The sequence below is a fragment of the Brachycentrus maculatus genome, unplaced genomic scaffold, assembly GCF_059751285.1.
Source record: "Brachycentrus maculatus isolate JH-2025_06_01 unplaced genomic scaffold, ASM5975128v1 h1tg000419l, whole genome shotgun sequence".
Taxonomy (NCBI): Eukaryota; Metazoa; Arthropoda; class Insecta; order Trichoptera; family Brachycentridae; genus Brachycentrus; species Brachycentrus maculatus.
Window position 1 is genome coordinate 93,240 of NW_028281167.1, and position 25,600 is coordinate 118,839.

The window sequence follows — 25,600 nt, forward strand, 5'->3', positions numbered from 1 at the left end:
TTTTTTTAAATATTGAAAAAGGATTTAACAATTTAGAACTGGGCATTGCTCTGGATCCAAGAGGCGAAGGAGCTAACTCTGGTGAAGACATCAGGGTACCCGACAGCGCAAGGAGCTCCCCAGGAAACGATGCCAACAAGAGCACCACCAGCAACCAATGGACCACCAGAATCTCCCTGAAAATTGTATTAAAAAATGTCAGACTCATCTTGGAAAACGTTGTTCAGTTCAAACCCAATCATATTCTTCTTCTCTCCTCTGTCTTACTCCTTATTACTGAGGGTTGTGACCCTTGTGAAAGCAATGACTCTTCTCCAGTTATCCCTTGACTGCACTGCACGTAGAGCTCCAATCACCGAGGTGCATGCTGCCGTTTAAACTTAAATCTTCGTGTGGAGGATTTTCCTCTCCCTCTCTTCCCTTCCAGGCTACCAATCACAACCAGTCGTTCCAGGCTATCCTCAAAGCCACGCGCAACGTGGCCAAAGAACTGATGAATACATCGTGTACAGACATTGGCCAGAGTCAAGTCATATTCTTCTACGTGTCAGAAAAATAAGCCTGGTCATCCTCTCAAGTTTTTACATTCGAACATGCCCTCCGCAACCCTAAGAAGCAGGTCATAGCGTGTTAAATTATGGGCTATCTATTTGCCCCTTTGTTACTTTTAAGCTACTTTGTTACTTAAGTAAGCATCTAGACTCCTTATCCTTGCTCGATACCTTGTTGTTCCTTACATGTTCCGACCAATCAATTCCCAACTTACGCCTAAAGCACCATATCTCAAACGTCTCCAGCCACCCTCTCTCTACCTTCCTGATAGTCCAAGTGTCACTTTCATACAACATTATGCTCCAGACCAGAGTTACAGAATGTAGCATATACACACAAAAAATATAATTCAGTGATATTTTACCTGGCAAGCGCCTTGTCCAGCCCTAGTGAACGTGCATATCTGACTATCGGAAATGCTTCCAATCGATGACAGTCTTGACCTGCAGTCTGTGACCGAGAGTGTACTCAGGGTGATGGTCTGAAGATTGTTGGGCAAACTGCTTGAAGGGTACTGAAAAAGATATTTTGAAAAAATAAATTAAAAAAGACAACGGTTAAAGAAAATGAGGAATTTTTTCACCAAAAAAGATACATATTTTATCAGAAGTTTTTACTGAAATTGCTAGATTAAAAATAAAAATTCGATGTTTGGGTGTCACACGAACTGACTCAAAAAAATCTCATGGACTAAGTAAAAGTTCAGTTTCTGCTTAGTAAAAAGCTTCTTTACATCTCAGTGATTCAAGAACAAGGTTTCTAAATTGGTTCATATATATAAAGAACTTCCAAGAATTCGAGTGGTGTGGTTGTCAATAATGGGTAGAATTGGTGAATGTTACACTGCGTAAAGTGATCACTTAAACCAGCCTATGACGGTCGTCAGCCCCGTAAATGCCCAGACTTTCATATTCTTCTTCATCTATGATGAGATGGCAAAAAATAATCTGAACTAGTTGGTTTACATATCAGCTTGACGAGAGAAATAAATATAAACTCACGCTAGTCAATCCCCATCCGGTAAGCTTGACTGAGACTCCAGCGCCAGTAGATCCAGTGGAAAGGCCAATGGTGGCAACAGTTGACGACATAGCGATGCTAGAGCTAGTGATGACGACAGCAACATCGTTGACGAGGGTGTTGGGGTTGTATCCAGCATTGTAAGTGATCCTAGAGACGCCATATCTGGTACCACCAGAGTTCAGGAAGATCGTTCCAACCACTACGTTCATGCTGGAAGTGCTTTGCCTAAAAAGGGTAAAAAACGCGATGTTAAATTGTGTGTTTTTCTCAAATCTCTTTGCAAACATGTGCATACGTTTTCGAACGAGCTATTTAATAAAATGCCGAACCCACTTCTAGTGGAACGGAAGGTCTGCTGACGACAGTCAACAGTTCGCCTTCTCCTGAGGAGTTTTACGTGGTTTCTTCTTAGCAATGAGCAAATGCTGAGAAGTTCCTGATTAGCCCACACTCGATTATCCTTTTTGTTCCCAACACAGATTGAAATAAAAACATATTTATTTATAATTATAGTAAATACCACTATTTCTTAAAATCTATAGTGACACCTGTTTTGATGCATTCCGTATCATTTTCAAACACCGTGACAAGTAAAACATTGATTAAAAATGGATAGATTTTACCACAGAAGTTACTGTCGAATCAATAAATGAAATCATAATTATATAGTTACACAATACAAAAATCCACTTAATAAACCTTGTACATAATGAACAAGGTAGACAATATATTCAATTCCCATCTAAAAAAACAATTTTTAAAGTTAAACTTTTACTTAAGGATAGGTGAGGTTTTTTTAGGTGGGAGTTACATTTATTATTTACTTTGCTTATTATATGTAGGGTTTATAGATTAATAAGTGGATTTGTGTGTCTTGTAACTAAAAAACATATTGTATTATAATCTGCGTTGGGAACAGTAAGTATCTATTATGGGCCTATCAGGATCTTCTCAGCATTTGCTCATTGCTGGGAGACAAAATAAAGAGTTCACACATTCGTGGAAGCCTTGGTGTAGTAAGGTAGAGAAGACAATGGAGATGGTATGGGTACATTGGACGTAAATAATCTGAACATATTATGAACCAGGCAATTCCCATAGATCTTTTCCACAAAATGACTATAAATATGTACGAAAGATAAAGATCAAAAAATTCATGGATGCTACGGAAAGATAATATGATTCGAAGCCATGGCCTAGGTATGTTCTCCATGATAGAAAGACCTACAACCTGAGGATGAGAAGCTGACCCCAAACAGTCTACAAAGACGATACGCTGGGACGGAGCCAGCAAGAAGAAAAATAATGTGCATGTTTAACCTCGTCTTGTAACGCATGTCTGCGTTGAAACCTTTAGTGCATGTTAATCTTCGGGTCGACCAAAAATCACATGTGTTAGACATTTTGTGTAGTTTTGAGTATATAAATGGTGCTATGCTATGGTGGTGAAGGGTGGTATTGTTTGCATGCTGTGGTAGTGATTGTCCTGACGAAGAGACGAGTATGTCTCGAAACCGGTGGACATAAAAATCTCGGTGAGTGGTGATATACTTATATTATTAACATTTTTGTAAAAAAATAAATAAGTAAAAATGACTGACCACAAAGTAAATGCTTTAAATCAAGGGTAGCCAACCCGCGGCCCGTGGGCCGCATGCGGCCCGCCGAGTGTCGGGTGCGGCCCGCCGGGTGGCGCCATTATGAATTAATTTATTTTTATATTAAAATCAAAATAAAACCTTTCTTTAGAATATTGAACACTTAGTCATCTTACCCAACAACGCAATGAGCAGCAGTAACGATGGTGCGAGCATTCAGGATAGATCCTCCGCAGAAGTGGCTGTTGCTGGAAGTCCTCAGGGAAACCTGGTAGGGAGCCTCAGTGGACCCAGCGTTGGATCCACCAACAACACGCCAGTTCCCATCGTCAAGAAGATCTTCCAACGTTGGTGCAGCTGTAATCAAAATAGAAAGCATCATTTTATTTTTATTTTTATTTTTTTTTATATACATTTATTTAAATCACAATTTAAACATATTTAGAACTTTTTTTGCAGAGACCCACCAAGCCACCTTGTGTGTCTTGTAGGTGGAGTTCTTTTTTAATACATGTTTTATTGTTTTTAACGATTTTAACCTAATACAGACACAAAAAAAGAAAAAATATTAAGAATATAAACATTTTACAATTTTCATAAAATTAACTCTTGATCATTTCCATTCGTTTATTTTGCCTTTGTTCCATATTTTATTTTGACCTCTAACATCCGTCGGCAACAAATTAAAAATGTTCGGAACGATATATTGCAGTGTTCGACTCCCATGTTTACTGTTAAATCTTGGGACTATCAAACCTTCGTTGTGTGTAAATCGTGTATCATGGTTGTGTACTAAAGGATTTCGATATTTTTGAAGTCTGAAGTCTGATCATCCTAGAGCTGGCATTTGACTGCCTTAAGCGATATTATTTTTTTTACATTTCAACACAGATGTAGACAAATTAAGTCTGGACATTTACGGGGCTTAAAACTGTTGTAGGCTGGTTTATGTGATCACTTTACACACGTATAACATTCACCAATTCAACCCATATTTGACAACCACAATACTCAAATTCTTGGAAGTTATAGAACTATATAGATATATGATCCGATTTCAAAACATTGTACTTGAATCACTAGAATTTCACTAGAGACACCTATTGGCGATTTGAATGAAGCTTTTTACTGAGCAGTAACTTTTTCATTTGTATGTGAGGTCCGAATCCTGATTATAATCACATACATGAGAAACGCCAGAAAACATCATTTTCATATTATTATTTTAGCTTATAATTTGACCAGTTAATTTATTAATAACACTTTAAACATAAAGTAAATGATTCCAATTGATTTTCTTTTCATTGGACATACCCACACTAAATGATGGACATCTTATCATAACGTCTCACCACATTCACAAGTGAAGTTTTGTCTTATTTTAAAACGGAAGAGGTATTCTTTAATAATAAATAAAGTTAAATGAATAAACAAAATTTACCATGAGCTGCGACCAGGATAGCAGCAAGAAGGAACAGTACTTTCATCATTTTGTTGAAGGAGAATACTGGAGACTGATCAGTTCATCGATAAAACACCTATTTATTAAGAAAAAAGAAAAAAACCCAATATGTATAATCCCTTTATTATCTTTCTATTATATGATTAAGTCTTGTATCACTCATGGGTGAGCTGATAATATAGTTTCCTCTGAAAATAATCCATTCAAAATCCAATCGAATTAAAACAGTGAAGATTTAATAAGGAAAATAGTAAAATGAGATTGTAAATCACAAATATAAATACGTGATAAGTCACTGAAATTTATCAGATATGAAATCTATGTAGAATAGAGAAAGTGTGTAAAAGAGATTATGATATACAGGATTATTGATATACAGGATGATATACCCTATCGATATTATAGGTATCTCAACTTGAAATGAAACTTCTATTGTTTCTATACGAAAGAAGATGAACGTTTAAGCATCTCAAGTAAATCGACATAGCATTTATTAAGGTAAACTATGTATAACATTTTGAGTGTGTCCAAATACTTGTTAGACAAGTATTTGGACACAGTCAAAAAGTTGTAAATAAATTAACTGGTCAAATTATAAGCTTAATTGATAAAAATGAAAATGATATTTTCTGGCGTTTCTCATGTCGCTCACTCCTTTCAAGAACGTCATAAATCAAAAAACTTGATTTTTCAGGGGAACGTTTTTAAAGTTTTAAAATATAATACAATGTATTAAAAATTAATATCAAGCCACTTATTGAACTTCTTACTGTGCAACAGATCTTTTTAGGTAAAACCTGAAGGTTTTTTCTCCTTTTAAAAATATTTACGATATTTAAAAAAATACTTTTAAAATACCTTTTCTTCGAAATACAAAAACAACACTTTCTGCCCTGTAGCGGGTAAATATTAAGTTAAAAGTATGCTTATTTTTCTGGGATATAGAACATTTTCTGGGCATTCCGAAAACATGCACAACTAAAAATTGACGATTTTTGATTTATGACGTCCTTGAAAGGAGTGAGCGATGTGTGTGATTATAATCCAGGATTCAGACTTCACATACTAATAAAAGAGTTTCTGCTTAATAAAAAGCTTCATTTCATCTCACCAATAGATGCCTCTAGTGATGTTCTAGTGATTCAAGAACAATGTTTAAAAAAATGGGTTTATATATAGAACTTCCATGAATTTGAGTAGCGTGGTTGTCAATAATGGGTAGAATTGGTGAATGTTACACGTGTGTAAAGTGATCACCAGCCTATGACGGTCGTCAACCCGTAAATACCCGGACTTCCATATTCTTCTTCATCTTTGATGAGATGTCAAAAAATAATATATAGGATTATTCAACCTTTGGATGATATACGAAATTATAGGTATCTCAACGTGAAATTAAACTTCTATTGTTTCTATACGAAAGAAGATGAAATGTCTGAGCATCTCAAGTAAATCGACCTTAATTGAGGTAAGCTATATAGGTGCATATCGCACACCTATATCAAAACAGTAGCAATTTTTAAAAAAAAAACTTTTTTTTCACAAGAGACGAAAAACGTATAGCGATGTCGCCTTATGTAATTGAAGTTTCCTGTTTTCTTTTATGAATGTACAGTGCATATTAAAGAATTTTTACATTAAAACATTTCATGCAAATGGTCTAATTATTCTAAAAATAAGATTTTTTGAGTTACTACTGATGTATTTAGGTTCAGTGCTGCAGAACAGCGTTTATTATTTGATATAAATTTTGTACATAAGTAATACATATTTATATTATATATATATATATATATATATATATATATATATATATATATATATATATATATATATATATATATATATATATATATATATATATATATATATATATGTATATATATATTTATATATATATATATATATATATATATATATATATATATATATATATATATATATATATATATATATATATATATATATATATATATATATATATATATATATATACATATATATATATATATATATATATATATATATATATATATATATATATATATATATATATATATATATATATATATATATATATATATATATATATATATATATATATATATATATATATATATATATATATATATATATATATATATATATATATATATATATATATATATATATATATATATATATATATATATATATATATATATATATATATATATATATATATATATATATATATATATATATATATATATATTTATTTTTATTTTTATTATTGGACACTGTCTATCCTCACTAGGTATTTGGAGATACCTGTTCTGAGGTAGGCAGGGTGTGCTTATTGTTTTTATAATACAGCTTTATATATTTTTAATGATAATTTGAAAGTGGTAAGACTAAAATAATATGAAATAATAATTATAATAATAATAATTTATTAGTATTTATATTATATTTTATTTATTTATTGGAAAACCAACAGAATATTTACTAAAATAACATAATATAATAAAATTTAATAACAGGTTTTCACTTAAGTAATCTAAAAATATATATGACAAATCTATATAATAAATGAATGTTTGAACATTCGTTTGGAAATGCCATAACTAGGAGAAACAGTTGTCACAATTTTTTTTGTGTTTTTTAATAATAAAACACAACTTGGTAGACTCAAAAAAATTGTGTTTGATTTAATAATTAATACATAAATTCAAATAAAGTTCTACTAATTAAACGCCGAATGAATAAATAACTAGAAATTTTTTTAATACCTGTGTGGGTGTATTATGACCATTCCAACGACAGGGACAGTATTAATTTTAAGTCCTTTTTTACTTGAACAAAGATAAGATAAAAATATTGTTATTTTTAAATATGTATTATTTTATGTCATTTCTAAAATATAAATAATAAATAAATCGAAAATATGTAACATGTTGCTGACACCGGATTATCAATATTGAATAATGACATTTTTATCTGGGTTTTCCAAAGTTTTCAAGGTATTTTGGATAAGATTAAAAATACACACAATTTACTACAAACATACAATATTTTCTGTATATTATATTATATTATCATTTACTGCTCTAATACGATGATTTTCCTTTTTTTTTAATTTATGTAACATGGTTACAATGTTTTTTTTACAATTTTAATTAGTTTTCTAAACATTTCTAACAATCTTAAAATTAAGAATGCAGTTCTCTCCAAAAAAGAGATGAAGCTCTTGTGCTTGGAGAGGGACTAACACTTGTTATACAATTTACAATTGATTTTATTGAAATTATTGTTACTTCCTTCTTAGATTAACATTTATAAAATTCATTTTATTTATTTTTTAGCATTTTAAAGTCTTCAACTTTTTTTGTCTATAAAAAGGTTGTTGAAGTACTTAGTTCCTAAATATTTGAAGTTTGTTGGAATTGTTTGGTATTGCATTTTGGTATTGTAATGTCATGTTTATATCTAAATGATAAGCTTTTATTTAGATTTGGGTAACTCCCTTAAATAGTTGGAGGATTGCAGTTATTTAGAAAACAGTTTTTACATCAAAAGTATGTTATGATATTTCGCATTTTCCCATATGGAAATGTTATAATGAATAAAATAACTTCTTCCTCTGTGGTTTCAATCTTGTGGATTGGTTTGCAGCAACAAATTCAATTTAAATTTTCAATTAAATTCAATTAAATTAAATTTATTTATTTAAAATCAATATACACATTACAAACTAAAATTTAAGGCTTATACATTAAAAAAAATAACGAAGAATACTCCTTTTAAAGATGTAGAAGAATCGCGTTTCGGAATACCCGTTCAGACACATAGAACATATTAATATCCGGTGTGATATCGTTCAGCAAAGTGGTAGCTTTTCCTACAGGTATAACCATTGGCAGTTTGGTCCTTTATATAGGAATGCGAAACAATCTATGCCGACGCTGTCTTAGGTAACTATCGGGAACATACAGACCAATGCTCCGGATAATTTCAGGATTATCGATCATACGGCGCAACAATCGATAAAAATGCGTAATGAAATACACATTCCTTCTAATCTCTAAACTGTTGTAGCCAAGCACACCCTGTAGAAACTAGGTCGGGTAGAGCCAAGGATAATAGCCATACTCTTTCATGTAGAGATACCTCAGAAACTTCTTTTTGACTTTCTTTACTTAAGAGAGTACTTAAGCTCGTGTAGCCCCCAAATCATCGAGCCACTCTCGAGTCTACTTCGCACCAAGGAGTTACAAAGATTATAACCAGGTGTAGGAAACCCTCCTGTCTCAACACGTGAGCGATCCAATTGGCAATGATCACAAAAGGTAAGAAAAATAAAACATAAAACAGATGTGAAATAGGTAGAAATAATAAAATAAAATAGTTTTATTTGGGGAACAAATTATTCAATTAATATGAAAATCAATGACGGACATTTTGTTTGATAAGAATTGAAGATGTGTGAAAATAGCAATGCCTTTGATCTTGATCATTTAGTACTGAGCGTTGTTCTGGATCCAGGAGACATAAGAGCTGACCCTCGTGAACACATCAGGATAGCCACGAGCGCAAGGAGATCCCCAAGAGACGATACCAACAACGATATTTCCGGAAACCAATGGACCACCAGAATCTCCCTGAAATTACGAAATAACAATTTGTGATCTCATGAATGTACATATTCTGTCACTTTTTTTACGATACTCTGGTTCAAAAAATATTATATACATATACAAGCTTAATTGAGAGGATATTTCCCCATTCCATCATCAGTTCAAATGTAGGCATCAGACATCTTTCTTCTTCTTTTTCCATGTTCGCTCCCTAGGTGGAGCATATGGCCAACACGAGACGTCTCCAAGTCACTCTGTCACGCGCCATCTCCTTGGCTTCCTCCCAGGTCAGTCCGGCGTTTTGGAGTTCCGCTGAGTATAGTCGGTGAATGGTCGTCAGCGACATTCAGACATCATACATAACTACATTTATTCTGCAGTCTACATTTAAAATAAAGTCGGGTGAAAAAACAAAGTGAACGATGAATGACAAAGAGAGTGTTATATTACCATACCACAAAGTGAACAACGCTTTTAATTTACAAAATATTTATATTTTACAGTTTATATTCATACCAACTGTATATTAACACCTTTAGAAGGAAACATCTGAAGCCTCCGAAACTAATTGTAACCAAATTTAACTTGTAATCAAGTGGTTCAAACATTTATCTTATAAATTATTGGCGAAAGCTGAACATTTTTTAAAATAATGCGGATTCGTATTTCTCTCCCCGCATAAAATGGTAGTTTAATAGTAATAATCTTTCTCTTTTCCCATGCACCTTAAAACGTCTTAGCTCGGAATCCCCTCAAACCATTTTTTTTAATTACCTAACGTCTAGGTGACTCTGAAATCTAGCTACAGCTTATGCAATACCGTCTATCATGGCCCTCTTTAGTCTTCAATTTTATAAGTTTTTTAGCCTGTACCTACTCGAGAGTGGATTTACTCATTATGTTCAATGTAACTATAATTTCTTGCAATTCATCAGTGAAAATTGTAGGCAAAAACACTCGCTATGGGCGTTTGTGCAATATACGGAATTTTACTGTTTATTACTTCAGTTAGTGTTTTAAAATGATGATTGGCTTGGATTGGCTTGTGCTTTATCCATCTTTTTTCGGATCGGTGCTCTGGATGGATGCGTGAACACGTTGCGCGTAAATTCGATCACGCTAAACTGTAGTAGTTTTCAAAACCGGACTGCCGGAAGGTGAAATTCCGGGTAGTGCACAAGCCCCTACATCTCTAAAGTCATGAATTTATACAGTTCAATGATTTTTAGTTAGAAATGAAGTTACTTAGGTGTATAAATTTAGATCTTTGATTTGACTTGTGAGTTTATACAGGATATGATTCTCTCTCAACTCAAAAATAATGTAAAACTTTTATTTAGTAGTAAGTGAAGAAATCACTTCAAGTGCGCTCAAAACAGGGACATACAGCTACAAAAAAATCGGTTGATCTTTAAAATTACGACTTCTGAATGTCTTGCCGAGCTACAAAAAATGTTGTGGCCCGCGGGTCACCTTTTGCCTACCCCTGCTTTTTATTATATACGTATTGAAAAAAACTTACGTGGCAAGCTCCTTCTCCAACCCTGGTAAGGGTGCACAGTTGAGTATCATAGATACTTCCGATCGTTGACAATCTAGATCTGCAGTCGGTCACCGAAAGTGTGTTCAAGTTGATCTTTTGCAGGGTGTTTGGTGCTGATCCTGGGTACTAAAGAACAAAAAATAACAAATATATAACATTTGTGATATCTCAACATATTTAGATGAATTCATAGATGCTACAGAAAGATAAAATGATTGTAACGCTTCGCCTAGGTGTCTTTTCCATAACCGAAGAACCTATAACTTGAGAACGAGGAGAGATAACTCCAACATTCTACACAAACGATAAGTTGGGATGAAATAATAATAATAAAATTAGAGTATATGATAAAAAATTGAGATGGTGTAGGCACATATTGAAAGCTGTCCCACCGCATGCCCAGATCTGATGCAGAAGCATCAAGGCTTCCTGACAGATCTGCTCTTGTAAAGCAATTTTTTAAACCAAGTTGCGAAAGTTATTGAAATTGTGAAACAATATAAAATTGTATCCAGATTTTACTGTGAATTTGCATTTACGAGTAAAAGCTTTCAATATACCTGTCACTGCCAATCTAAATAAATACAAGTTTGTAAATCTGTCACCAAAATTTCTAGAAGTACCCCGGTGTAGGCAGTGAAAGGTATGGGCACATAGGAAGCAGAGAACCTGAACGTATTGTGAACCAGGCAATCGCCATTGATCTTCCTCGAAAGACCGATAACACGATCCAAAGGTAAGGCCAAGGTGACATTCTCTATGATAAAATGCGCTACAACCTGAAGAAATCACCAAGGATCTTTCGCGAAAGGCATCTAGAGGAAGACCTATAAAGCTCATTGATGCTACAGAAAAATAGCATGATTTAAAGATATGGCCTTACATGATAGAAGGAACTACAACTTGAGGACGAGGAAATCTGACTCCAACAGTCTACAAAGACGATAAATTGCGATGAAATAATATGAAAAAGGTAGAAAAAAGACAACTGAAATGAAGCAGAGAACCTAGACGTATTGTGAACCAGGCAATCGCAATGGATATTCCTCAAAAAACATCTGGAGGAAGAACAAAAATTACATGGATGATACTGAAATTTCACAAAATTTAAGGCATGGTAAAGATGATTTTGTCCATGACAGAAAGAACTACAACTTGAGATCTGACTCCAACAGTCTGCAAATACGATAAGTTAAAATGGAGCCAAGAAAAATAATAAGAAGAAGATATAGAGCGCAATGTGCCATTGGTTGCTGATAATGGTCCATTGTAGTATTTAGAATTCTTACAGAAGTAGTTCCCCATCCAGTTAACTTCACGGTGACTCCGGCTCCTACAACCGATGTGGAAATACCGATGGAGGCCACAGTCGAGCCCATGGCGATGCTGGAGCTGGTTATGACCACGGCGATGTCGTTGGCCAGGGTGTTGGCATTGTAACTGGCGTGTCTGGTAATCCTGGAGACGCCATACCTGGTGCCGCCGGAGTTCAGGTAGATGGTTCCCACCACTACGTTCATGCTGCTGGTCGACTGGCTGAAGAGGAAAAATAATGGTTAAAAATATCAATCGATCATAGCTGGAATACTAAAAAAATTAAACCAATATTTTGATTGTGTCACAAAACTAGGTTTCTCCACTTATTTTGAGTTATTTTTACATTTTGACATCTCAGAAGAAGAATATATAGAGTAAATTCTGGGTATTTACAGGGCTCATGTCTTATCATAAGCTGATTCAGTAATCACTTTCTTCTTCTTCTAACCCTTAACTGCAACCAATGGTGCAAAGGGCACTGCACCGTATTGATAAGGTGATCACTCCTACGCTTCAGGATAAAATTAAATAAATACAGCAAAAAACTACTAATACAGTGGAACCTCTCAAAACGAGTAATTTGCATTACGAGCAACAAATAATGTGAAAAAGTTGCACCCTTAACGAGCGACATTTCGCATAACGAGTTACAGAAACAGGTCAAGTCCCTTTTTCACGTCATTAACTTGTGAGCCAGGACTTACGCGCCAGTCAAAACAATAAATGTTTTGATTAACGAGTGTTTTACGTAACTAGTAAGTTTCTGGAACAAATTATGCTCGTTTTGAGAGGTTCCACTGTATTTATTTTCGCCCTCTCCCCCTGCAAATCGAACTCGGGACCTCCAACACGGTAGCTAATGATGCTGACCATTGCACCACGAAGGCGTATACGTTCACTTAACGCAAGTATAACATAATTGATTTCCTTAATATATGCTTCTTGTGCCTATATATTATACCTGTTTGATGTTTTTATATTTTGCCATGTATTAGTATTAGTTTTGGTTATTTAATAATAAACTTTTTTGTTACTTTATTATTTGTGTTCCAGTCTTGTTAACCTTAATCTCATGTCCCAAAATGAGAAATAGAAATTACTCATCGGGAATGTCATATTTATATATGATTTATGTATGTAATATGTTTTGAAATAAATAAATAACTAAATCCACCATTCAACCCATGATTGACAACCAAACTTCGCAATTTTTTGGAACTATCACGAAATGATCTTTGAAACTAGAAAACATCTATGAAATTCGACTGCCTCACCTAACAATGCAATGGGCAGCAGTAAGGATCGTGCGAGCATTCAGGATGGATCCTCCGCAGAAGTGACTGTTGCTGGAAGTCCTCAGGGAGACCTGGTAGGGAGCCTCAGTGGATCCAGCATTGGATCCACCAACAACACGCCAATTTCCATCCTCAATTTCATCCTCAACAGCTGGAGCAGCTATGGATCAAACAAAATATTAATTAAATTCAAGCCAACAAAATCTAACATATCGCTCACTCCTTTCAAGAACGTCATAAATAAATAAAAAACTTCAATTTTCACGAGTTCGTTTTTGAAGTTTAAAAATATAATAAGATGTATTAAAAATAAAGATCAAGCCACTTATTAAACTTTTTATTGTGCAACAGATCTTTTTAGGTAAAACCTGAAGGTTTTTTCTCCATTTGAAAAATATTGAGTATATTTAAAAAATAATTAAACAATACATTTTCTTCAAAATGCAAACTTTCTGCCCTGTAGCGGGTAAATATTAAGTTTAAAATATGCCACTTTTGCTGGGATATAGTACATTTTCTGGGCATTCCGAAAACATGCACAACTGAAAATTGACGATTTTTGATATAAGACGTTGTTAAAAGGAGTGAGCGATATAAAAAACCACATATTATCATCTCAAAAACTTTTTCATCTATGTTAAGATATGCGAAATCGAAGATGTCGTTAGGTGGGGAAGGCAACGAAAGAGACAATGGTATGCGTACGTGAGGAGTATGTGACCATCCAGACTCCCCCCACATTGCACTGTACGGCCAATCTCAAGGTATACGACAACCAGGCAGACCACCAAAGAGATGGATTGATAGCTGGGAATCGACATCACAGGAGGCTAATCCCTCTTAAAAGCAGGCCACAAGGCCTACACCAAGCAGAAGAAAAAGAAGAAGTTAAGATATGAATAAAGGAATAAACTTACCGAATGCTGCTACCAGGAAGATAGAGAGAAGGAACAGTGCCTTGAACATTTTTTTTCCAATGGATGACCAGAAAAAATTGACGCAAACAATTAACACCACTATTTAAGTTATTTTTTTATCAGAAATATGTAATTACGTACTAAGATAAAATCAGATCATTACTTATTTTAATGATAATAGTGCGATTTTTAATTCTCTGCATAATATTATAAGTACGTAAAGTATTATGTATTTAATAAATTATTTGATAATGAGACAATAGCAGACAAAGGATAATGGATAAACGTTATCATAAAATTTTAATTAAAAATAATACGTAAGTTTATTTTACAATTAAATGTCCATATTGATAAAAATCGCAAGGTCACTTTGTAAAATCAATAAAACGCGAATATTACTTTTAACCACTATTATTTTTGGTATTATTATTCTAACCCAGTGATTCAAGTCAGGAAGCACTTTTGATCCTAAGGAAAATTGGCGGTTCTCTAAAACTGAATATTAAAAAAAAAACATACAAAGATGACGTCTTTCAAAAATTAAACTGATTATTTTAAAACAGACAGCTTAAAAATTACATTAATTAAAAATAGGTTTACAACAAATGTAATGTAAAAGTTGGCATTATTTGCCCTGTACAAAAGTTATCTAATTAAATGCATATATGGGGATTTCAAACCTCCTGTAAGATCAAGCTAGAATAAGAAATTGTTGACAACATTTTGAGTGTGTCCAAATACTTGTTGACAAAATCTGGATTATCTCAAATTACAGGAGTTATTTTCATATTTTTTCATCTCACCAATAGATGTCTCTAGTGAAGTTCTGGCAATACAAGAACAATGTTTCAAAATTGGTTCATATATATAGAAATTCCAAGAATTTGAGAAGTGTGGTTGCCAATAATGGGTAGCATTGGTGAACGTTACACGTGTGTAAAGTGATCACTAAAACCAGCCTATGACGGTCGTCAGCCCCGTAAATGCCAAGACTTTCGATAAGATTTGATAAGATGTTAAAAAATAATATTAAAAAAAGGTTTATGAATTATTATATATTAATGCAAACTAAACTAAACTGGCAGTGCACAACGGAGTCCTGGTTCCAACTCTAATGCATGGAAGTGAAACATGGAGTTGGCAAAAGAAGGATGAAAGTAGACTGAATGCAGTCGAAATGCGATCTCTCAGAATAATGTGCGACAAAACGATGTATGATAGATGATGTTCGAATAGTGAAATAAGGAAGGAATGCAAAGCTGAGATAAGCATTATCGATAAAATTAAGAAAGGTGTGTTGAGATGGTTTGGACATGTAAAACGAATGAGTGAGGAAAAAACAGTAAAACAAATTTGCGAGGCGAATGTAATTGGGAAAAGAAGCTGAGGAAGACCGAGAAAAACATGGCACGATCAGGTATGCCGAATACTTGAAAGTGGTCAGGTTAGGAGTCGTAATAATCGGCGGGTATGTATGAGGATATGCATGAACGTGGAAGAGGCAAAGAATACCCCTGCTCTCTGCCTACCCCAGCGGGGAAGCGGCGTGATGGTTAGTTAGTTAGTTAGTTATATATTAATGCAGGAATTAATAAAGGCTTTGCTCTAGTATGTTGTTTTAGCTGAACAGCAGTCAATTCAGCCACCTTATATGAAACTAGTTATGCCTGATCGGATATTTTCACAGTTTTTTCAAAATATTTAACTTTTTTAGAACACAATTTCACATTGCAAGGGTGCTGCCATATAGCCATTATATTTGCGACTTAAAACGCACAGTAAATGAGCCAACATTATATTTTGGTTTTCATAATTTCCTCGCGGACCACCGGTTAAGAACCACTGTTCTAACCCTTTCAACAGTATCATGTTAAGAACCACTGTTCTAACCCTATCTTAACCACGGTCCATGGTAAGATACGTACTTTTTTGAAATAATCAAATCAAACACTGATTTTTAGGGTCTACTAGTTAGAGCATTATCAAACTACTGTCAGTAGTTTAATTATGCCCTAAAAAGGCGAAACAGTTGTCACGATTTAAAAAATAAATAAAATATACAACTTAGTAGACCCTAGAGACAAGTGTTTGATTTTATTTAAATATAAATTATGGGGCTCTACAAATTAGATGTCAAGTGAAATGATACTTTTTCTGCATAGATACATACCAATAGACATTTGTTTTTTTTTATCCCTTATTGATGTAACACACAATAGATGTTTTAATTTTTGTCCCAAAGTAATGTCCATCAATAATTTATTAAATTGTAAAAGAAAAACAATTGTTTTTAATTTACATTTATATTTATACCTGAAGATGGAAGTACTGCTTTCAGAACTAGTCGTTATAAAAAAATTAATATAAAACATTCATAAGTGTTTTTCTTATACAATTTCATCAAGTTTTACCACAAAATGAATGCCGAAACAATAAATAAAATTATTTGTTAAATAGGCAATCAAATAACTATGACTACCTAATCACTACATGCCTTGGTCATTCCTTTGACCGGATCTATATTTATTTATTTATTTATATTTCATGTTATACATTGCGAATTACAATAATGTGCCTTCACTGAGTTGTCCCGTGCCGAGGGCACATTCTACAATATTTATTTATAACACTATATGAAAGAAAATTGCTTATGACATGCAATCAAATATGACATAGCCGAATGATATACGATCTGTTTCAGATTTAACCACATCCATTATCAATTTATAAATAGCTTTATTATACTTTTTTTCGTTATTTAATGACTTATATGATAGCGGAAGCAGGTTGTACATTTTATTGCATATTTGTCAAAGTTCTTTTTATTTATTGATTTGGAGTTTAATGCTTTGTAAGTATATATTCGCGTGTTCTCTTTTTAGTATTATTTTTTTATAAAATTAAAATATTAGTTACCACCAACATCTTCAAGTAAATCATTAAAAAAATTAAAAATAATATTAAAAATTTAAAGTAAAAAAACATAGTTCGGTCATTGTAGTTTTTATTGAAGGTTTTGAAAACAGCATAGCCTTAGAATATCATATAGCATAATCAGAAAAGGAAATTGAATAAAAAAGTTTGATGAGGAATAAGAAGAAAAAAATGTTGATCTTGATTATTTAATATTGAGCGTTGCTTTCAATCCAGGATACAAAGGAACTGGCCCTGGTAAACACATCAGGGTAGCCACGAGCGCAAGGGGATCCCCAAGAGACGATGCCAACAAGGAGATTTCCATCGACCAATGGACCACCAGAATCTCCCTGAAATTACAAAAAGAAAGATCAAACAAATGTTTTGAATAAAATCACAGTTAAATAGTATCATTGTAAGAATTCATCGTAGTTTTTGGCAAATAATTGAAATTGATGAAAAATCAAATGTGTGTCGATGGTCACTACATCTAGCTCACATAATAAAAAGATGAGGTATTCATTCATCGAAACATGGGTATAACAGACATCAAAAGTAAGGAAAACTCTCCCAAACAATTGTCAGACTCGAACTTCTCTATAGCTCCGAATGCTGGACGATGTATTACACCTACTTTAGGCAGCTAGAAACTGCTGCAACTACTGAAATGCGAATACTTAGATGGTAAGCAGGAGGGTTCCTTAGAGATGAAATAAATATATCACGCATTCGTGGAAACCTGGGTGTAATTGACATTAAAAGTAAGTTAGAGGAAAGGCAATTGAGATGGTATGGGCACATAGGACGCAGAGAACCTGATCATGTTGTGCACCAGGCAATTACCATGGATCTTCCTCGAATAACATCGAGAGGAAGACCAAAGAACTCTTGGATGCTCAGAGAAGAAACATGATTCGAAGCCATGGCCTAGGTGACGTTTTCCAAGACAGAAGGACTTACAACCTGAGGATGAAGAGAGCTGACCCCAACAGTCTACAAAGACGATAAGTTGAGCTCTCTATCCATTTTGTTGAACGTCACCATCAACATTTGTTATCGAGGTAAATTTACCAGGTTGTAACGTATAGTCTTGTGTCATCATATATCTTGTATTATTTTTAAGCTATTAAAATAAAATCAACTTACGTGACATGCTCCTTCTCCAGATTTAGTCAAGGTGCACACTTGAGAGTCATAAATGGTTCCAATACCGGACAGCTTAGATCTGCAGTCAGGAATCGACAGTGTGTTCAAAGTGAGCTTCTGAAGATTGTTCGGGATAGCTCCGTTAGGGTACTGAAAAACAAACATAAATCTTAGATTTTTTGACATCTCAATATAGATTAAGAAGAATATGGAACATTTTGAGTGTGTCCAATCATATCCAATCAAAGCATATCAATATGGAACATTTTGAGTGTCTCATCTCACCAATAGATGTCTCTAGTGAAGTTCTAGTGATTCAAGAACAATGTTTCAAAATTGGTTCTCATATATAAAGAGCTTCTAAGAATTTGAGAAGTGTGGTTATCAATAATGGGTAGAATTGGTGAATATAACACGTGTGTAAAATGATCACTTAACCCAGCCTATGACGGTCGTCAGCCCTGTAAATGCCCAGACTTCTATATTCTTCTTCATCTTTGATGAGATATCAAAAAATAATAAGAATATGGAAATCTGGAGATTTACAGGGTTTCTGACCTGTCACAGGCTTGGTTAAGTGATCGTTTTTATAATATTAATAAAAATATTTGAAAATATCATCTTACTTATTAACTAACTAAGCATCACGCCGTTTCTCCGCAAGGGTAGGCAGAGAGAAAAAAACGACCACCAAACTTTCTAGAAGTACCCCTCCCCCCGGTGTAGGCAGTGAAACGGATTAGTAGTTAGTTAGTTAGCCAGCTGGATCCGATTCCGACCAAATTTTTACATCAGATTTGTGAACAAGGATTTGGACGCGAACAAAATATTGAATAATCTGATTCTTACAGAGGTCCTTCCCCATCCAGTTAATTGCACAGAAACTCCAGCTCCCACTTCATCAGCGGAGATCCTGATGGGAGATACAGTTGCGGACATCACGATATCAGTGCTGGTGATGACGACAGCGATGTCATTGGAGATGGTGTTTGCATTGTAGTTGGGATGCCTGGTGATTCTGGAGACGGTGTATCTGGTACCACCAGAGTTCAGGAGGATCGATCCAGTCACCACACTCATGCTCGATGTTGTCTGGCTGTAAGAGGAGATGAACAAAAAAATCTCATAATTTTGACCAGAAACCTTCGCTCATATACAATATAATGACATACATATACAGTATTAGTAATACTTCTTAAACGAGAGAATAAGAAAGATGATTATTTATTTATTGATTTGGCGTTTGATTTGTAGAAATCCATTTAAATTTATGCATTAATTTTTAAATCAAACACAGATTTTTTAAGTCTACTAAGTCAAACTTAGTAGACTCAAAAAATCTGTGTTTGATTTAAAAATTAAAACATAAAAGGAAATTGTTATTGATTGTTTTTAGGATTTATAAGGTGGTGGGTCATTTATACAAAATGTTAGTAATATAAGTTTTTATTTAATTAGATACTTAGATTATTATATACTTGTATATTTAAATATATAGTTTTTCCACATATGTTTTATTCGACCAATGACAGGATGTCGTCGTTACTGACATCATAAGACTGATGAGTCACACAAGTCTGATGATATCGGTAATGACGAAACCCGGTCACTAGTAATTTTTTTTTTAAAGTGTTTTTTTTATTTTTTATTTATTTGTACTTACATTTCTTGGTGGAACTGTATAAGTATTTAAAATAAAACAATAATTATATATTATTTTCAACTTATTTGACCAACATTATTAGTGTGTCCAAATACTTGTTCACAAATCTGGATTATCTCCAATTATAGGAGTTGTTTTCATATTATTTTTGACATTTCATCAAAGATGAAGAAGAAAATGGAAGTCTGACTCAAACCAGCCTAAGACGGCCGTCAGCCCCGTAAATGCCCAGACTTCCATGTTCTTCTTCATCTTTGATGAGATGTTAAAAATTATTTGACCAGTTACCTGTTACAGACATCACCAGTCTGATGTTAATGGTACCTACTTATTAACTAACTAACTAACTTACCATCACGCCGCTTCCCCGCAGGGGTAGGCAGAGAGAATAGAACGCCACACCACTTTGCAAACATTCTTCACCTCTTCCACGTTCATGCATCTCCTCATACATACCTGCCGATTGTTACGACTCCTAACCTGACCACTTTCATGTATTTGGCATACCTGATCGTGCCTTGCTTTTTTCGGTCTTCCTCTGCTTCTTTTCCCAATTACATTCGCCTCATAAATTTGTTTCAGCGTTCTTTCCTCACTCATTCGCTCTACATGTCCAAACCATCTCAACACACCTTGCATAATTTTGTCGATAATGCTTAGGTATCTCAGCTTTGCATTCCTTCCTTATTTCACTATTCGAACATCTATCATACATCGTTTTCTCGCAAATTCTTCTGAGAGATCGCATTTCGACTGCATTCAGTCTACTTTCATCCTACTTTTGCCAACTCCATGTTTCACTGCCTACTTATTTTCAGTGCAAATTCTGTCTTTTATTTTATTTTTAAGGATTGAGCGATTGGATAATTCTTCCGTACCTTACAACGCAGTGGGCCGCTGTGATGATGGTCCTAGCATTCAGGATAGATCCTCCACAAAAGTGGCTGTTGCTGGAACTCCTCAGGGAGACCTGGAAGGGAGCATCACCTTCAGCTGCATTGGTTCCCCCAACAACGCGCCATGAGCCATCGTCCAACTCATCTTCGACCGCTGGAGCAGCTATGGACCAGAGAAGAAAATTAATCAATAATTTAAGTTTTTCAAAAATCTGCCAGATTCCAAATCAATAAAATTGTGCCGTCATATATTTAATCAAAGGGACAATCCAATCTTGATATATATAAACATTTAAAATTACTGCCGGTACGTGGAATATTGTGGATGAGTATCATCGTTGAACAACAAACTAGACATAAATATCGAGATTGTGAGATGAAAAGAAACTTTTTATGAGGCAGAAACTTTTTTATTACTATGTGAGGTCCGAATTCTGGATTACTATCACGCACATGAGAAACGCCAGAAAATATTATTTTCATTTATGAATATAAATAATTTTAAGCTTATACTTTGAGCAGATAATTTATTTACAACATTTTGAGTATGTCCAAATACTTGATCACAAAATCTGGATTATCTCCAATTACATGAGTAATTTTCATTTTATTTTTTGCCATCTCATCAAAGACGAAGAAGAATATGCCCAGACTTTCATATTCTTCTCCATGTTTGATTAGATGTCAATAAATAATATGAAAATAACTCCTAAAATTGGAGATAATCCTGATTTTGTGAACAAATATTTTGGACACACTCAAAATGTTGTCAACAATTTCTTATTCTAGCCTGATCTAACAGGGGGATTGAAATCCCCATATATGTATTTTAATTCGATTACTTTAGTGCAGGGCAAATATTTACAAACCATTTACAAAAATTATAGCTCCAAAACTATGCAGTGCGATGCTTAGAATGAATTTTCTAAAACGCAATAAATATCTTAACGCTTTGACTACTATGTAGTGTCAGCCACCGGTGACCGACACAAGGCGACACAAGGCAATTGCGTCTTGTCGGTCACCGGAGGCTGTCACTTTGTACCTTATACAGAATTTATATGACATTATAGGGTACAAAGTGTCTTTATATTGACTTTATATTACAATATAGGTTACAAAGTGACCGACACTGGCAGTCAATGTGTAAGGGCTAATATACGATAAATAGCAATTCAATTTTCTTAAACCCAGATGTCAATTTTTCATTTTTTTCTTGATCGATTTTTTTTTAATTTTGTGGGAAAGTTCTATGTTTACTGATCTAAGATTTACCATGTTTTCGGATAACAGAGGAAAAAGTAAGCAAAAGCAAATTGTTTGTTAAACATGAAAAATCAATATTCTTTTGTAAAATTAACAACGGTTACCTGAATCACTATAATTTTTTCCTCAAAATAAAAAATTTTGCTTCGATCCAGTTAAATCCTTAATCTTTCTTAAGGCCCAATATACGATAAATACCAACTTTCCTTCAAACCTAGGTAACATTTAACGTAATTCAATTTTAAAAAAATTAAATTCTTTAAAAAAAGATTTTCTCGAAATAAATAAATATATGGTTTTTAAAATGCAAGAGTTTTAAAGAGGCAAGGAACTTTCAAAAAATTTCATTAAAATATTTTTTAAATGTAAATTCTATCAATATTCATTTCTTTCATATTCCTTAAAAGCAACGGTGCATGGAGACACGTCTGGACCCTAGCGCGGCCGATTTAAAAATTAATTTTGGTAGGACTTGGTATGCCTTTTAGGGATTTTGAATAAAGTTTTGTTGAAAATTAAATCAAACGTACAAATCTTAGTATATCGCTCACTAATTTCAAGAACGTCATAAATCAAAAAACTTGATTTTTCAGGAGAACGTTTTTAAAGTTTAAAAATATAATACAATGTATTAAAAATAAATATCAAGCCACTTATTGAACTTTTTACTGTGCACCAGATCTTTTTTGATAAAATCTGAAGGTTTTTTCTCCATTTGAAAAATATTTAGTATTTTTAAAAAATATATTTAACAATACCTTTTCTTCAAAATGCAAAAACAACACTTTCTGCCCTGTAGCGGGTAAATATTAAGTTAAAAATATGCCTCTTTTGCTGGGATATAGTACATTTTTTGGGCATTCCGAAAACATGCACAACTGAAAATTGTCGATTTTTGATTTATGGCGTTCTTGAAAGGAGCGAGCGATATGTGCTTTACCGCTAATGTCAGTGGACTCATTAATTTGCAAAGCAAAATGTCGCCTGGAAAGTTAATTGGCGATTGTTTTCTCGATTTTTCTCGATGCGATGTATTTTTTATTCAATTTTATTTACGTTTTCATAATTTGAAGCATAATAACAAGCTCGCGGAGCACCGGTTAAGAACCACTGCTCTACAGTTTACCCTACATTAAGTACAAAAAAATATAAACTTACCATTTGCTGCTACCAACAAGACCGAAAGAAGAAACAGAGCTTTGAACATTTTTTTTCAGACACAAGAAAAAATTGTACTAAAAAAATAGACGCTTCTATTTAAGGCTATTTTTTATCAGATTATAAACTAAAAAGAGATAAACACAACAGTATTAGAAGATAAACATGTGTTTTATCCGCCATAGGTACGTCCGGTTCATACGTAATTACAAATAATACGTATTAAATTGGTACTTAGATTCATAATAAGATAAAATCGATGGGAACAAAGGAAAATAGCTTAAAAATAATTTGGAAAATTGTAAAACAGTTTTTAATTACAACGGATTAAAGAAAATAATGCTAATCTTTAAATCGACGTATCGAGTTAATTTATATTTTGATACGTAACCTTCAAATTATCTTTAGCCACTATTTATTTATTTATTTTTGCACACTTGCTCTTTATATAATTAATATACTACAACTACTACCATCACGCCGTTTCCCCGCAGAGGTAGGCAGAAAGAATGGAATGCCACACTCTTCTTTCCTGAAATACACTCCTCGCCTCCTTCACAACCATACATCTAGTCATACATGCCCTCCAAATGGCCGCCACGGCTACGGCTACAACACCGTATCCTTTTCATGAAATTTTCCATGACCAATTCGCACATTTGCGGCTGTATGTCCTCGATAACTTCACGAATTCCATCTTCAATCGATTGTGGAGCATTGACATAGACCTTATCTTTCACGTGGCCCCAAAGAAGTCTCAAGGTGTTAAATCACAAGATCTCGTGGGCCAACTGTGATCACCTCTTCGAAAAATAACACGGCCAAGAAATTTTTGTTGCAAAATTACGATTGTTTCGTTGCTTGTGTGGCACGTAGCGCCATCTTGTTGAAAACAAACGTCGTCCACATCAATATCTTCCAATTCCGGCCATAAAAAATCATTAATCATAGCTCGATAGCGCAATCTATTCACCGTAACAGTTGCACCAGCCTCATTTTCGAATAAGTAAGGTCCAACCACACCGCCAGCCCAAAAACCGCACCAAAGAGAGGCTTTTCAACAAGCATTCTTGGATTTTCCGTTCCCCAAATGCGGCAATTCTGCTTATTCACGTAGCCTCCGAGGTGAAAATGGGCCTCATCACTGAAGATGATTTTTCGATGAAAATCCGGATCATTTTGATGCATTTCAAGGACCCAATTCGCGAATATGCGACGTTGCTGGTGATCGACCGGCTTGAGTTCTTGTGTTAACTAAACTTTAAAAGCCTTAAAACCTAAGTTTTTATGCAAAATACGGTGTAATGTCGTTTGTGAAATGCCTAATTGCAAAGATCGACGAGGAATCGACAAACCTGGGTTTTCGTCAACACTGCGGGCTACAGCAGCAATATTCTCAATTGTTCTTGAGCGATACACACGGTTTCAATTCTTCACATCACTAAGTTGTCCCAACAGCTTAAATTTTTTTAACAAGTTTCATTATTGCTGGCCGAGAAGGCGCTTCACGACGACCAAAAAGTGCTTTAGTTTTGCGAACTGTGATTGCAAAATTTTCACCATTTCTGTAGTGAATTTTGACATTTTCAATGGGTTGTTGAAGCGTATATCGTTGCATTTTTATTAATCGCGTAGTTTTTACTTGCAAATGTCAAAAGATGACAACTTCAAAAGTGACAGCTGCCCAGATAGCAGGCTATTCAAAATGAAACCTCTTATTGGAAAACCCTATATAATAATAACGATAACTGTATAAACTTTTTTGTTTTACATTATATTTATAAAAAAATTAATGATTTCAAAATTAAGACACTTTTTGCTTACTTTTGTTAAACTGTGTATTTTTTATTTTTAAATATATATTGGACATATAAAAACATATTTATACATTCGTTTAAAAATGCGTAAACATAATTAACATTTTTTGCAGAAGCCACCTTGTGTGTATTGTTGGTGGAGTTCTTTTTACATAGGTTTTTTTTTTCTATTGAAACTTAATAAAACACACAAAAAAGGAGGAAAAAAATAATAAATACTATAATACAGTTCTCATAGAATTAACTTTTGTTCATCCATTATTTTGCCTTTGTTCCATATTTTATTTTGACCTCTAACCTCCGTCGGCAACAAATAAAAAGTGTTTGGAACTATATATACAGGATGGGACATTGCTATACGAGAGAGCACCTTGCGAGGATTGGTGTCTTTGACTCCCCCATTCGCAAGTGTCAT

At 33.8% G+C, this 25,600-nt stretch overlaps 1 protein-coding gene across 1 annotated transcript; it reads right to left on the bottom strand.

Moving 5' to 3' along the window:
• Window positions 1-32: 32 nt before the first annotated feature.
• LOC148302738 (transmembrane protease serine 9-like) lies at window positions 33-25,600 on the bottom strand. The gene is made up of 11 exons (XM_088271082.1): window positions 25,546-25,600; window positions 20,927-21,107; window positions 19,235-19,481; window positions 18,386-18,535; window positions 17,458-17,589; window positions 15,004-15,019; window positions 14,324-14,422; window positions 13,386-13,566; window positions 12,084-12,330; window positions 10,774-10,920; window positions 33-176 (listed from the first exon to the last, which is right to left on the bottom strand). The coding sequence occupies exons 1-11, from the start codon at window positions 25,598-25,600 to the stop codon at window positions 33-35; spliced, it is 1,599 nt and encodes a 532-aa protein (XP_088127208.1).

Excerpts from the sequence above, each read along its gene's own strand:
- LOC148302738 (XM_088271082.1), bottom strand. The coding sequence starts at position 25,600 with ATGACACTTGCGAATGGGGGAGTCAAAGACACCAATCCTCGCAAGGTG. Across the intron at positions 19,482-20,926 it reads GCGGCCCACTGCGTTGTAAG|CCAGACAACATCGAGCATGA; the intron begins GTACGGAAGAAT and ends CTCCTCTTACAG. Across the intron at positions 177-10,773 it reads TTGGAGAAGGAGCTTGCCAC|GGAGATTCTGGTGGTCCATT; the intron begins GTAAGTTTTTTT and ends TACAATTTTCAG.